The sequence below is a fragment of the Podarcis filfolensis genome (assembly GCF_964270895.1).
Source record: "Podarcis filfolensis genome assembly, chromosome: 6".
Classification (NCBI taxonomy): domain Eukaryota; kingdom Metazoa; phylum Chordata; class Lepidosauria; order Squamata; family Lacertidae; genus Podarcis; species Podarcis filfolensis.
In genome coordinates, this window is record NC_139609.1 from 91,339,022 (window position 1) to 91,354,764 (window position 15,743).

The 15,743-nt window shown below is 47.6% G+C and overlaps 2 protein-coding genes across 4 annotated transcripts in view; one reads left to right on the plus strand and one right to left on the minus strand.

Annotated features, from left to right (window-relative positions):
- The window catches only part of NKAIN4 (sodium/potassium transporting ATPase interacting 4), a gene marked incomplete at its 3' end in the record, with an annotated part of 105,621 nt that overhangs the window by 73,677 nt on the left and 16,201 nt on the right, over positions 1–15,743 (minus strand). The gene's annotated exons all lie outside the window — the stretch shown is intronic.
- The window catches only part of LOC310764693 (uncharacterized protein), an 88,599-nt gene continuing 84,120 nt past the window's right edge, over positions 11,265–15,743 (plus strand). Inside the window, exon 1 of the mRNA XM_083619100.1 lies at positions 11,265–12,631. Within this exon, the coding sequence (XP_083475226.1) occupies positions 11,572–12,489 (918 nt within the window). The 5' untranslated portion in view covers positions 11,265–11,571 and the 3' untranslated portion in view covers positions 12,490–12,631. The remainder of the gene's footprint in view (positions 12,632–15,743) is intronic.

The window sequence follows — 15,743 nt, forward strand, 5'->3', positions numbered from 1 at the left end:
TCTGGGAGAGACTCAGAGAGAGCGTGGGCTGCTGCTACACTCTAAGTAAACCACAAAGGTGCCAGCTGAACCTTTTAAAAAGTGATTGCTTTAGTGCATCCCAGGTTTCTTCCCATCTGATACTGCAGGAGTAAATGGGAGGGTGGTGGCAGCGACTACCGGAGAGTAAGACCCACTGGTAGCGCTGCAGGGCTGTTGTGCTGTAGTTGGGCAACGAAAGGTGTGTGAGAACCTCTCTCAGGCAGCCCCCTTTTGTCAGACAGATAGTTCCAGCTTCTGCAAAACCTGGTAAGAAGGAGCAATAAATCTCAGCCTTGAGTCATTCTGGAAGTCACCCATTTGAACAGCGATAGGATGTTGAACTTGTTTCAGCCAGCAATTTCACACAGCTTGCATATCCTGGCTAAACACAAGACGACAAGACAATAATCCCTTTATAACGCTGCTTAATCAGGCACTCCAGGACATAAGCCAATGCAATCTACCAGGCATTTCGACTTAATTTCTGGTGGGGGTAGTGTTACAAATTTGGGATAAGTGTTGAAATATTTATTTTATTAGGAGACGGCACAGATTCAACTTGCGGGAGCCAAATTCAGCGCATGTGGTTTGTTTAGGATGGAATCGTTTGCAGTGGGAGTGGGTGAAATTCATCAAATGGCCAATGCGGTTACGCCCTGTATCCTATTTCACTGCAGTTTATCTGCTTGGATTTTTTCCCCATGCTGTTATAAAACATGATATGCCATGTTTTAGGTGGCAATGGGAATTTTTGAGGTAACCGGCCCAGTCGTGGGCTCTCAGGCTCATAGAGGTGCTCTAACGCAGGCATAGGCAAACTCTGGCCCTCCAGATGTTTGGGACTACAATTCCCATCATCCCTTGCTAACAGAACCAGTGGTCAGGGATGATGGGAGTTGTAGTCCCAAAACATCTGGAGGGCCGGAGTTTGCCTATGCCTGCTCTAACATACATGTGGGGCCAGGATGGTGCAGTGGTTAGAGCAGGCATAGGGAAAGTCAGCCGTCCAGTTGTTTGGGGACTACAACTCTCATCATCCCTAGCTATCAGGACCAGTGGTCAGGGATGATGGGAGTTGTAGTCCCAAACATCTGGAGGGCCGGAGTTTGCCTATGCCTGCTCTAATGCATATGAGGGGCCAGGATGGTGCAGTGGTTAGAGCAGGCATAGGGAAAGTCAGCCGTCCAGTTGTTTGGGGACTACAACTCTCATCATCCCTAACTAACAGGACCAGTGGTCAGGGATGATGGGAGTTGTAGTCCCAAAACATCTGGAGGGCTGAGTTTTCCTGTGCATGGGTTAGAGTCTTGGGCTAGGATCTTGGAGACCAGAGTTCAAATTCCCATTTAGCCATGAACCTCCTTAGGGGACCTCGGGCAAGTCACTGCCTTTCAGCCTAACCAACCTCACAGGGTGGTTGTAGGGACTGAATGCAAAGAGTGGAAACCATGTCTGCCACCTTAAGCTCCTTTGGGGGGGGGAGGACATAAATGCAATAAACAAAACAAACACATTTTCTACCACAAGTCAGGGAAGGCTGTACGTGTGCTTCAATTCAAGCATGGAGCCCTAATAATATTGATGAAAGTACCTTTGCCAATCCGAGGTCAGTGTGTCAGCTGTACCTGATGTCTGGCAGGGCCGGCCCTACCATTACACAAGATGAGGCAGCTGCCTCAGGCGGCAAATGTGGGGAGGCGGGCAGCAGCACTGAGCTGTGTGTACCACAGAGCTTCCCTTTAAGCCTTTCTGCCTGCCTGGTTCATTCAAGGGCAGTGGAGAATGCTTCCCCATTGCCAGTGTTGAACTGCCAGTGTGGCTGGATTCAGTACCGGGAAGGGAGGCACCATCTTGTCCTCTGCCTCAAGCTACAAAATGTCTTGGGTCCACCCAAGCTGACCACAGTGACAGAAGCCATAGCGGAAGGCAAAGCAGAGCTGTAAGAAAAACACCGGGGCCTTGTTTGAATCGTAGAGTGCTTGGTATCTGGTGCTCTGGAATCAGCCCCACCCTTCAGTGTGAGTTCCATTAAGAATGCCTCTCTATTATTATTATTATTATTATTATTATTATTATTAATTGAATTTATATACCACGCCCTATACCCGGAGGTCTCAGGGCGGTTCACAGAACAAAATCAAAATATAAAACCACAAAATATATAATCAAAATGAAAACGACAACCCAATAACTCTTTCTTCTTGTTTCTTGCCTCAGACTTGCCTCATGTTGCTGTATTTAGTTTCTCTCATCATGTTATTTCATTGCAGTTTTCTTTATTATTAAAGCTTAGTTTACATTTACGTGAGCCACTTATTTTTCTGAAAGCGAAAAGAAACTCTGCTGAAAAACGGTGGAATATCCTAAACTTGAGAGAGTGACGGGATATTCCCAATTTGCTAGGAGGATTGATTTTGTCAATCATCTCCCAGCAGTTGGTTATGGGCCCAGTCTGGCAGAGAGAGAGAGAGAGAGAGAGAGAGAGAGAGAGAGAGAGAGAGAGAGGTATATAAAAGTTCTGAAAGCCCTAGAACCTGCTGTGCCTGTTCTCACTTCAAGTAACTATCCTTTATGGAAATTTTGAATGGAGAAGGAACTGGTGAAAAAGGATTTGTGGGGAACAATTGAAAAATCTGCACCAGCGGAAGAGGCAGAAAAAGTAAAGTGTGAAGAGCAGGACGGAAAGGTGAGGGCAGAAATTTCAGCTTATGTGAGTGACAATGACTTACACATGAGAGATGTTAAGACTGCCAGCGAGTTTTGGCAAGATCTGAAAGTGTTGTATGAGAGAAAACACTCTGAATGAGAGACTGAATTTATTAAGAAAGCTGTTTAATTTTAATAATAATAATAATAATAATAATAATAATAATAATAATAATTTCTATTTATACCATCAGATATTTAGAAAAGCATCTAAGTCTATTGACAGAGTTGATGGATCATTTAAATACTATAGGCAAGAAATTTGTAGAAGAGGACAAAGTAATTTTAATTCCGTCAAGTCTGCCTGAAACTTACAGTTCTTTGATACATGCACTGGAGACTAAAGATAAACTTGATACGAAATAGGTTGTCTCAAGACTTAAAGAGGAGGCTGCTTGGGGAGCTGAAAAGGCAGCGGAGGGTGTAACACAAGCATTTGCTGTGCAAAAGACCGATAAGTATAATTTTAAAAATAAAACTGCTTTTCAAGGTGCAGGCGAAAGAAAAAATAGGATCTGCTCAAGAGTGCCAGGTCTATTGAGCACAGCAACTTTTCCTTGCTAGGTCTTGCCCCTAGGTCCCCTCTTCTCCAGGGGAGCAAAGTATAATAGCAAAATAATGGGGAGGGGGAGGGGAAAATGAAGGGACAGAGGAAATAGCCCAATCAGGTGTCAGGGACTGGTTGGATGCAGAAGGATGGTGGGAGGGAAGAAGAAGGTTCAGAGCCTGGTCACTGGTGGTGGATGACAATGAGTCATCAGAGGGAGAAGATTGGGAGGAGGTGGTGTCAGAAGCTGAAGAGGCAACAGGGCTTAGTGAGCTGGGAGAGTCTGTGGCAGAGAGAGCCCAGAAGCAGAAGCAGGAGAGAAGGGAGGCCAAGAGAGGCAGACAGGAGTCCAGCTATTGAAGAGTCACAGGTGTCTCCCCCTCCTGCTGCAACAAGCTCCCCTCCACGCTGGTCTCCCAGGACCAGGAGAGGCATGAAGAGGGCAAAGGAGAAATTAGCATCACACAGGTGCCGTCTCAGATTGCTTGTGAAAACCCCCAGAGAAAGAGGGGACTTAGGCAGCTGTGCGGAGGCAGGAACCTTCAGTCTCTGCAGCTGCTTCCTAGGGGTTAAGTCACAGGGGTCAGCAAACTTTTTCAGCAGGGGGCTGGTCCCTCAAACCTTGTGGGGGGCCAGACTATATTTGGGGAAGGGAAATGAACAAATTCCTATGCCCCACAAATAACCCAGAGATGCATTTTAAATAAAAGCCCACATTCTACTCATGTAAAAACATGCTGATTCCTGGACCATCCGCGGGCCAGATTTAGAAGGCAATTGGGCAAGATCCAGCCCCCGGGCCTTAGTTTGCCTACCCATGGGTTAGGACCTAGCAAAGAAGAGTTGCTGTGCTCATTAGGCCTGGCACTCTTGTGCAGATCCAAAAGAGTTTGTTATGTATTCAGTGGCCTGTGTTTGCCTGAGCTTGAGTCTGGGCTAAGGACTCTGAGGATCTGTGTTCTGATTCAATCACAGAACATTTCAGGATTTGGGCCTCTACCATTGGCCGTTGAACACTGAGTTGTGATTCGCAGCTTGGAAGTTGAGACAGCCAATCACGTTGGGAGTGGGCGTGGCCCAGGCTTTCAGGAATGAATATAAGCAGTTGCTTTGCCCCTGTTTCCCAGTTATGTAGTTCAATAAAGGTTCTTGCTGTTATCACTGTGGGAGCCCACCTACACATCAGAGTTCACTTACTTCATGTGATTTACTGCTGGCTCGTGCCTGTCATCAGGACTGAGTAGTAGCTCACTGGCTACAGGATACTGACTGCCTTTTGAGTAACAAAAAAGGAAACCTAATTTCCAAAAGGAAATTATGGTGCTGGAGGAGACTCTTGAGAGTCCCATGGACTGCAAGAAGATCAAACATATCCATTCTGAAGGAAATCAGCCCTGAGTGCTCACTGGAAGGACAGATCCTGAAGCTGAGGCTCCAAGACTTTGGCCACCTCATGAGAAGAGAAGACTCCCTGGAAAAGACCCTGATGTTGGGAAATATGGAGGGCACAAGGAGAAGGGGACGACAGAGGATGAGATGGTTGGACAGTGTTCTCGAAGCTACCAGCATGAGTTTGACCAAACTGTGGGAGGCAGTGGAAGACAGGAGTGCCTGGCGTGCTCTGGTCCATGGGGTGATGAAGAGTCGGACACGACTAAAGGACTAAACAACAACAAAGAGAATGGGCCAAGGCGCATCTTGTTAGAGAGCATGGCTGGCTGGCTGGGATCCTGAAGGGTAGCATTGCATACAGCACCATTTTCTGCAGGCGCCAGTTTGTGGATCTGGACAAGTGGGATCTCCTGCTGCAGCTTAGAAGAAGGAGCTTGTTCCCCTAGAGCACAGCAGCCTCCTGCTTTCTTTAGATGAAAAACGTCAGATCACAAGAAGCTCCATAGAAATCTGAACCCAAGGCTCACTGGGATAGCATAAGTATGAAATTTTTCCCAGTTGTTGTTGGCATCCTCCTGTCTCGGGAGACAACAGAGGAGTGTGTTTGCAGCAAGGAGGGGAACAATCTCTTACCTACTCAGTGTGGCAAGCCACTAAGGCACACACGGCTGATCACAGCTGATAGCCGCAACATGGATCAATTTAAAACATTCTCCACGCTGCTGGGAGTAACAGGCGAATTGTCCCAGAGCGTCCCCTCTGGAAATGCCCACAAGTTTCTCGTCTTTTGCCAAACCTTCAGTCCAGAAAAGGAAGGGCCTGATCCTCTTTTTCACGCCGTGCGTTGCTGGCAGGTGCCAACCCCTGTCAATTACTTTTACAGGAACAAAGATTGGCCCTTGCAGCTTTTAGGCAAGGCTGGAAGGCCTAATCCTCCTAATTAGGTCAAGAATGGATTGCTCGATTTAAAAATAAAAATTAAAAAAGCACACCAGCAGGCCAATTTCTGATATAAATCTCTTTCTGCATTCAGGGCATGTGGGGGCTGGGGGGAAGGTATCAGCCAATGAAATTTGATTTTTTCCCTCCAGGATTCTGCCCACAAGGCAGGGAGGCCGCAGAGTGACAGATTCAGGTTTGCTTCCTCCCAAGCCAGCTAGGCAAGGCTGACCCTTTATGTCCTCTGCAACTAAGCAATGATGCTACTTTAATTTCCTCTTGCTCCTGCTGCAGCCCCAGAACTGCTTGGATGTTCGAAGCAGACGGGAGTTTAATGAAAATTGTAATTAGAACCCTGCAGTGCTCTCGTCTCTATGCCGGGCCTGCTAATTTGCATTACAAATCAAACCGATGTCAGGCAAAAGAAGGGAATTCATTAGAGACTAGCTGAGTAAAGTGTGCATTTGCGGGGGGGGGGGGCACACCCAATATGAGATTGCTACCCTTGATATAATAATAAAACATTTCTTCCCTGCCCTTGATACGAGCTAAGGGAGGTTTCCACATGGGATACTAACAGGGCAATCCCATGCATGTTTACTCAGAAGCAAGCCCTGCAATATAATAATGATAATAATTTATTATTTATACCCCGCCCATCTGGCTGGGCTTCCCCAGCCACTCTGGGCAGCTTCCAACCAAATATTAAAATACAGTAATACATCAAACATTAAAAGCTTCCCTAAACAGGGCTGCCTTCAGATGTCTTCTAAAAGTCTGGTAGTTGTTTTTCTCTTTGACATCTGATGGGAGGGTGTTCCACAGGGCGGGTGCCACTACCGAGAAGGCCTTCTGCCTGGTTGCCTGTAACTTGGTTTCTCGCAATGAGGGAACCGCCAGAAGGCCCCTGGCACTGGACCTCAGTGTCGGGGTAGAACGATGGGGGTGGAGACGCTCCTTCAGATATACTGGACTGAGGCCGTTTAGGGCTTTAAAGGTCAGCACCAACACTTTGAATTGTGCTCGGAAACGTACTGGGAGCCAATGTAGGTCTTTCAAGACCAGTGTTATGTGATCTCGGCGGCCGCTCCCGGTCACCAGTCTAGCTGCCGCATTCTGGATTAGTTGTAGTTTCCGGGTCACCTTCAAAGGTAGCCCCACGTAGAGCGCATTGCAGTAGTCCAAGCGGGAGATAACTAGAGCATGCACTACTCTGGCGAGGCAGTCCAAGGGCAGGTAGGGTGTAGTGGTGAGAGTGGTAGTGTGGTGAGAACCAGTGTGGTGTAGTGGTTAAGAGCGGTAGACTCGTAATCTGGGGAACCGGGTTCGCGTCTCCGCTCCTCCACATGCAGCTGCTCGGTGACCCTGGGCTAGTCACACTTCTTTGAAGTCTCTTAGCCCCACTCACCTCACAGAGTGTTTGTTGTGGTGAAGGAAGGGAAAGGAGAATGTTAGCCGCTTTGAGACTCCTTTGGGTAGTGATAAAGCGGGATATCAAATCCAAACTCTTCTTCTTCAGCCTGCGTACCAGATGGAGCTGGTAAACAGCTGCCCTGGACACAAAATTAACCTGTGCCTCCATGGACAACTGTGAGTCCAAAACGACTCCCAGGCTGTGCACCTGGTCCTTCAGAGGCACAGTTACCCCATTCAGCACCAGGGAGTCCTCCACACCCACCCGCCTCCTGTCCCCCCAAAACAGTACTTCTGTCTTGTCAGGATTCAACCTCAATCTGTTAGCCACCATCCATCCTCCAACCACCTCCAGACACTCACACAGGCAAGCCCTGCAACGTTTAGCAGGGCTTACTCCTGGTCAAGAATGCACAGGATTGCAGCCTAAGGGCAAAGCAAGATATGAAAAACATGTTTTTAAAGGGGGGGGGAGGTCAGCTCCCAATTGCCCCAGAGGTGCTGCCTGTAGTGACCAGTTCAAGCATGTTTTAAAGAGCATGTTTATCGGAATGCATAGTTTGGCCGTAAATGTACCTTTTGCATTCTCATGTCTGCAGCTACCTGCCTTATTCAGTAAACTGTGGAAGGGCTTCAGCGATGCTATGCCCAAGCCATGGAGATAAGTAACTATACAACCTTTAGAAGACATCTGAAGCCAGCCCTGTATAGGGAAGTTTCTTTTTAAAATGTTTGATGTTTTATTATGGTTTTTATATTTGTTGGAAGCCGCCCAGAGAGGCTGGGGTAGCCTAGTCAGCTGCGCGGGGTATAAATAATAAAATTATTGTGATGGTGATGAAATAGGACGTCCCAATTTTCATTGGAGAAATGCTGGAGGCCATGAGCTCAGTAGCGGAACATCTGCTCTGTGCACAGCAGATCCCAGGTTGCTGCTTTCAGTCCACAAGCAGTAGGCAATCAATCACGCTTTGCCTCCCATTTGCACCAAAATGAATGGGACGAAATAACGAAACGACAATGTAGTTTTCGTAACTTAGACAAGCTGTGCAATAAATCACAAAAATCACGTAAGCTACTTAATTTCACCACTAAAGACAGAGAGATGGATAAAAGAGTTTTGGGGAGAAGACAAACTGCAGCTGAATGGAAACAGTGGTGCAGGAGTGCTCTGATGGTGTTTCCTGCTTGGCAGGGGGTTGGACTCGATGGCCCTTGTGGTCTCTTCCAGCTCTATGATTCTATGATTCTATGATTCTATGCATGCAGGGCAGAATGAAAATGCACAGCCCTTGAAATAATAATAATAATAATATGAAATGAACTGTGGTTCACCTCCTCCTCCTCTTTCTTCTTCTTCTTCTTTGGTGATCCCTCGTAGCCGAGTAAGATTGTCTTCATAAACATGGTTTTAACAATGAGTCCATGGGTGACTGTGGAGGCCAATTCTGGATCCACATGTCTTTCCACAGTGGGGACATTGGTTTCTGGGCAGGAGTTGATCACGGTGAGGGTTTGCCAAGCATGCCTTCTTAGCACGTTTCTCCCTTGCGTCCTGAGTTTGAATGTCTTCAAAGTCCATGACACCTTTGGTAAAGGGCGTTCCGCAATTGGAGCGCTCACAGGCCAGTGTTTCCCAGTTGTTGGTGTTTATACTACATTTTTAAGATCTGCCTTGAGACAGTCTTTAAACCTCTTTTGTTGACCACCAGCATTACGCTTTCCATTTTTAAGTTCTGAATAGAGTAGTTGCTTTGGAAGATGATAATCAGGCATCTGCACAACATAGCTTCTTCCTTCCTTAGGGTCTCGTTTTGTTTTGCCACAGCTGTGTTGGTAGCCTGGCTACCATTTTGCATCATCCACACAATCCTGGCCCTAGCATTGTTCCACTACACAATATATATTTGGAGTTCTGCAAAGTGGTTTTCGTTTTTCAGAGGCAAGGACAAGAAAAATCTCAGGGATTTTTCACAGAAAAATGTCCTTTATAGCACAGCTGGAATTTCTGTTGAGAAGCTCCATGTATCCATTCTTGTCAGAAGCCACAGAAGAGATGGAAGAGACCCAGGATGACTGTTTCCTGGCCAGTGGGTTGCAATACAGTTGCAGAGGCAATGCAATTCATCTGGTGGGCTGAGATTGCTAGATAATGAGTTGGGTGGACACTTAATGCCTCAACCCCAAAGAGGAAACACATCACCAAAAAGGAGGGCACTTACTGGACTATACAGTGGTACCTCGGTTTAAGAACAGTCCGGTTTAAGAACGATTTGATTTACAAACTCCGCAAAACCGGAAATAGTGTCTTGGTTTGAGAACTTTACCTCGGTCTAAGAATGGGATCTGAACAGTGGAAGGGCACTAGCAACAGGAGGCCTCATTAGGGAAAGCGTGCCTTGGTTTAAGAACCATTTTGGTTTAAGAACAGACTTCCAGAACAGATTAAGTTTGTAAACCAAATTACCACTGTACATTTAAAGTAGCCTCATACCATTTAAACAGTCATGGCTTCCCCCAAAGAATTCTGGGGAGTGTAGTTTTTTGTGGGTGGCTGACGCTGTTAGGAGACCCCCTACTCCACTCACAGTGCTACAATTCCCAGAGATCCTGGAAGAGGAATTGATCATTAAACCACATTGAGAATTGTAGCTCTGTGGGTTAGGGTTAACCTTAACAGCTGGAATTCCCTATTATAACTAAATGCCAAATGAAGCTACAGACAGATGGATAGATGGACAGCCACACACGCACACATCAAAATTCCACCCCATGTACAATTGGGATATTTGGGGTCACTTGCCTCTAATTATTCTCAGACCAGGAAGAATAAATACTGGGATCAAATTTGGGAAAACAAGATCTTAGCTTTTTTGATATAGGATTTTGTAACAAAGGATTGGCTAGCTTTCTTTTGGAGAGGCAGGAGTACGCGCAGAGGAAGCAACAGTTTTGTTATTTCCTTGAATAAATGTATGTTATGCATTTCAGGCAGGCCCAGATTCTGTTTTTGCTGGCAAGTGGGGAAGGTAACACCCCACATACAGCAAAGCAGTGTTTATTTTCTCAAGGGATGGGGAAGGGAATGCAAGATGGGGATGCTGAGCTATGACAAGCTGATTTCCCTTTGGTTTAGGAAGTCACGAGCCAGCGTGAAGAGAGAGTTCACTCGCTCCTGACCTCTTCCTTTCCATCCCCTTGGCAAAAACACTGGGTTCATGCTCTGGTCATGCGCCTCCCTCCTCACTTACAGCCACATTCCCTTCTCTGGCCTTGCTGCATCCTGCTTGAGCCTGGAGTTGCCAGATCTCCAGGGCTAACCTGAAGATGTTTGCATGGCCTCATCCAGGTGACAGGCTTCAATCGCTAGGTAAGTGAGACTGTATTTAATAATGAGGGGTGGGGGGTACCAAGAAGACAGTGCACACAGCTTTTAGATTTCTTCCCAGGAGGAGCTGGCTGCAAATTACAGCACAGACACTCTAGGGCAGCTTTTCTCAACCTGTGGGTCCCCAGATGTTGTTGGACTACAACTCCCATCACCCCTAGCTAGCAAGGCCAGAGCTCAGGGATGATGGGAGTTGTAGTCCAACAACATCTGGGGACCCACAGGTTGAGGACCACTGCATTCACCCTCCTCCACTCCTTTCTCCCAATTAACTTCCGTCTCCAGGAGCTGCTCCTATGTCTCCGGTTTGGGCCTTGATAACTCAGAGTCAGGGATATCCTTGACTTCTCTTTTCTCTCTTCTAGGTAGCCATTTGCTTCCAGAAACTATTTGCCTGCCTCATCACTCAGGGCACCTCCAAACAGTCTGTTCGTTGTTCATTCCCAGTTATTTGTGCTCATGATGGTATTGGGGTGGATATACGTGATCCCACTTTCAATACCTTTTGCACAGCCAAAAGCTGCAAGCTGGACTGAATTGCTTCACTGGCAGTCGGTGTTATGTAATCCCATTTTCAATACTGTTTGCCCCTGCAAAAGTTTTATTGGGGGGGGGGGTCACAGTGCTTCGCTTCCAATCAGTGCATATCCCAAAACTTCCTGTAACTTTTTATACCACAATTATTCTGCCATATATATTTTTTGTCCCGCTTTTGTTGCTCTGTAGGACACGGGTGGCGCTGTGGGTTAAACCACAGAGCCTAGGGCTTGCCAATCAGAAGGTTGGCGGTTCGAATCCCCACGGCGGGGTGAGCTCCCGTTGCTCGGTCCCTGCTCCTGCCAACCTAGCAGTTCCCTTCCAGTCTGGATTCAGGCCTCATCATGGGACTGAAACTGCCTTGGTCGCACTGGTTGATGATCTCCGGCGGGCTAGGGACAAAGGTGAGAGATGTTTCCTAGTTCTGCTGGATCTCTCAGCGGCGTTTGATACCATCGACCATAACATCCTTCTGGACCGTCTTGAGGGGCTGGGAGCTGGGGGCACTGTCATACAGCGGTTCCGCTCCTTCCTCCTGGGCCGTGTTCAGAAAGTGGTGGTGGGGGATGAGTGTTCAGACCCCTGGGCTCTCACTTGTGGGGTGCCTCAGGGTTCTGTCCTCTCCCCCATGCTTTTCAACATTTACATGCAGCCACTGGGAGAGATCATCAGGAGGTTTGGGCTGGGTGTTCATCAGTATGCGGATGATACCCAGCTCTACCTCTCTTTTAAATCAGAACCAGTGAAGGCGGTGAAGGTCCTGTGTGAGTGTCTGGAGGCAGTTGGAGGATGGATGGCGGCTAACAGATTGAGGTTGAATCCTGACAAGACAGAAGTACTGTTTTTGGGGGACAGGAGGCGGGCAGGTGTGGAGGATTCCCTGGTCCTGAATGGGGTAGTTGTGCCCCTGAAGGACCAGGTGCGCAGCCTGGGAGTTATTTTGGACTCACAGCTGTCCATGGAGGCACAGGTCAAATCTGTATCCAGAGCAGCTGTTTACCAGCTCCATCTGGTACGTAGGCTGAGACCCTATCTGCCTGCAGACTGTCTCACCAGAGTGGTGCATGCTCTGGTTATCTCCCGCTTGGACTACTGCAATACGCTCTACATGGGGCTACCTTTGAAGGTGACCCGGAAACTACAACTAATCCAGAATGCGGCAGCTAGACTGGTGACTGGGAGCGGCCGCCGAGACCATATAACACTGGTCTTGAAAGACCTACATTGGCTCCCAGTACGTTTCCGAGCACAATTCAAAGTGTTGGTGCTGACCTTTAAAGCCCTAAACGGCCTCAGTCCAGTATATCTGAAGGAGCATCTCCTCCCCCATCGTTCTACCCGGACACTGAGGTCCAGCTCCAAGGGCCTTCTGGCAGTTCCCTCACTGCGAGAAGCCAAGTTACAGGGAACCAGGCAGAGGGCCTTCTCGGTAGTGGCACCCGCCCTGTGGAATGCCCTCCCATCAGATGTCAAAGCGATAAACAACTACCTGACATTCAGAAGACATCTGAAGGCAGCCCTGTTCAGGGAAGTTTTTAATATGTGACATTTTAGTGTATTTGTCATCTTTCTTGGAAGCCGCCCAGAGTGGCTGGGGAAACCCAGCCAGATGGGCGGGGTACAAATAATAAATTATTATTATTATTATTATTATTATTATTATTATTATTATTACTATTATTATAGCAGTTCGAAAGCACGTCAAAGGGCAAATAGATAAATAGGTACCACTCCGGCGGGAAGGTAAACGGTGTTTCCGTGCGCTGCTCTGGTTCACCAGAAGCAGCTTAATCACGCTGGCCACATGACCTGGAAGCTGTACGCCGGCTCCCTCGGCCAATAAAGCGAGATGAGCGCCGCAACCCCAGAGTCGACCGCGACTGGACCTAATGGTCAGGGGTCCCTTTACCTTTACCTTAGTGCAAGAGTGCCCCTGCAGGTGGCAATAGCCTGATAATGTTGTTGTAGCATCACAGAACAACTAATAAAGTGGAAGGAAGGATGGGTGGTCCAGTATAATTCCCCCACGAATGCACTATAATTGCATCAATGGCATGTTGCAGAATACACACACACACACAAAAGAAAGAATATAAAGAACATTCTGGAGGAGCCCTCAGACTGTGTGCTGTTCTTCAAAACCTCATTGGTTTGGAGAAGAGCAGGACCAGGTCACTGGATAGGTGTACATAGGTGGAAAAGGTCACTGCCAACTTCAGTTTTTGTGATCCCTGAGCAAGATGTATCTGGTGTGAAACACCATCACTCCTGGCTATTTGCTCACCAAGCAGAAGATGGGTGGGGCAACCAAGTGACAGCAATTCTCTACTTCTTCATTGCCAATGTTATTCACTTGCTCAGTCCTTTTGACCAGAGGGAGGGGGTAAAACAACAGGCGACAACAGAAAACAAGTGACAACTGCAGCAAGGCTACTGCTTGCCTTGACCAGAGATGGGGAACATTTAACAGTATGAGGGACACATTCCCTCTTGAACAACCTTCCAGGGACTGTATGCCAGCGAGATTGCGGCCCCCCAAAAGCACTTTTTCCAGGGTGAGAGCGTGGCACCCAAAATAGCCACTGTCATCTTGCAAGAAAAATCGGGATGTCCCATTTTTTCCAGGCCATTTGATGGATATGAAACTATAGAAAGTCAGTATACAAATAAATGTATATGTATGCATGTACCGTATGTTTTGTGTGGCCTGGAGAGAGCAGGGGTGGCCTGAGACAGAGTCCAGAGGACAAGATAGAGGGGTCCCTATGGTTCCCCATCCTTGATCTAGATCAGTGATAATAGAATAGAATAGAAAAGAATAGAATAGAATAGAATAGAATTTATTATTTATACCCCGCCCATCTGGCTGGGTTTCCCCAGCCACTCTGGGTGGCTTCAAACAGAGTATTAAAATACAGTGGTCTGTTAAACATTAAAAGATTCCCAGAGTGGGTGATACCAACCACTAGGGGGTGGTAGGATTGCTTAGGGTGGCACTAAGATGAGGTGTAAATGACTGTCAGGTGCTGAAAAGCTGGTATCACTGGACCAAGTTCACCATTTTGTTGAACTAATCAAACTAAACAGTTTTCACTGGATTTTGAGTAAATGCACAATACATTATTAGTGCTTCAAATTTTATGCTGTCATCATCATCATCATTTATTTATACCCCACCCATCTGGTTGGGTTTCCCCAGACACTCTGGGCGTCTTCCAACAGAATGATCAAAACACGATAAAACATCAAACATTAAAAACTTCCCTGAACAGGCTTGCCTTCAAATGTCTAGAAATGTCTTCTAAAAGTTTTATTTCCTTGACATATGACAGGAGGGCATTCCACAGGGCGGGTGCCACTACCGAGAAGGCCTTCTGCTTGGTTCACTGTAACCTCACTTCTCACAGTGAGGGTACCGCTAGAAGGCCCTCGGAGCTGGACCTCAGTGTCCAGGCAGAAAGATGGGGGTGGAGACGCTCCTTCAGGTATCTTCCTTCATGGCAAACCACTGTTCTGAAAAACGCATCATATAGGGTAGAGTAGGGGGCACAGAGGATGAGTTTATGGAACCCAAGGATGTGGTGGCCACTCCCCAAAAAAGTCTGAGAACCACTGCTCTAAATAGACCAGTACTCTTACTGGGTACAAAGATAGCTTTCTGGATTCCTTCTTCGCTGCTTTCATTCACCCCTGGCAGGAGTGCATGCAGGAGCCAGGCCCTGTGACCAGTAGGGCTTCGCAGGACTGGGGCCTTCCTAAGTTTGTTCTGGAGAGGCAAGGCGCAGCCGCACAGGTGAGGCGGCTTGGTAACTCACTGCACCTGGTGGCAAGAGCTGGGAAGCGATATAAGGTCAACATTTCCCTTCAGCTCTTTGCCACAGCAACATGTTTCCTGCCTTGCTGTGTTTGGCTCTTTGCTTCCTGATCCTCGGACCTCGATTCCTTGACTTGCTTCTCGGCCCTCGGACCCTTGACTTTGTGACTCCTTGCTTCTCAACCCTTGGACCCTTGACTTCGGGACTCCTTGCTTCTCGGCCCTCAGACCCTTGACTTCGGGACTCCTTGCTTCTCGGCCCTCGGACCCTTGACTTCGTGACTCCTTGCTTCTCGGCCCTCAGACCCTTGACTTCGTGACTCCCTGCTTCCTGACCCTCGGACCCCTGGCTTCTGGACTCTCGTTCCTGCTCCCACCCCACCATCTTGCCCCCAGTCCTGACGTCCTCAGACCGTGACAGCCCCTTGCTGAAGTGTCTTGGCTTCAAAGACAAAGAAAAGAAGAAGCTAGGATTCTATTGCACACTTCAGGGTGTAACATGTAGCCAGCTCCTCCGAGAAGCCAAGAGGAGGAGTGTTAGTAACTACGGATATTTACGTGGCTTTGTTTAAGCACTGCTTATTCAGTGAAGAGCGTCGTTTATCTCCCCTGTCATCCTATGCAATTTGTTTTGGTTCCTCCGAATCTCTCAACAGCACACTTGACTCCCGAGTCCATTATTATGTATGCTTTTTTGGCCTCCAACCAACAAACACTCCAATTAAGTTTCTGTTCACAACGGTCCCTCGTGTCCATTCATCCCTCGCTCACTCGCTCACAAGCCCCGTTCCCTGTGTTTGTCATCCAGGCTAGCAGTCCACCCCCCAATCAGCTGACTCATGTTTTATTCAAAAGCGGATCGACTTCTTTACGAGAGGGCAGCAGGCCAAACCTGTCGTAAGGTTCTTAAAGGAGACAAAAACATAATAAGGGCTTTATTCTTAATCCCGGCTTTATCTTCTAGAACCTGCTCTCCACTCCAGGTC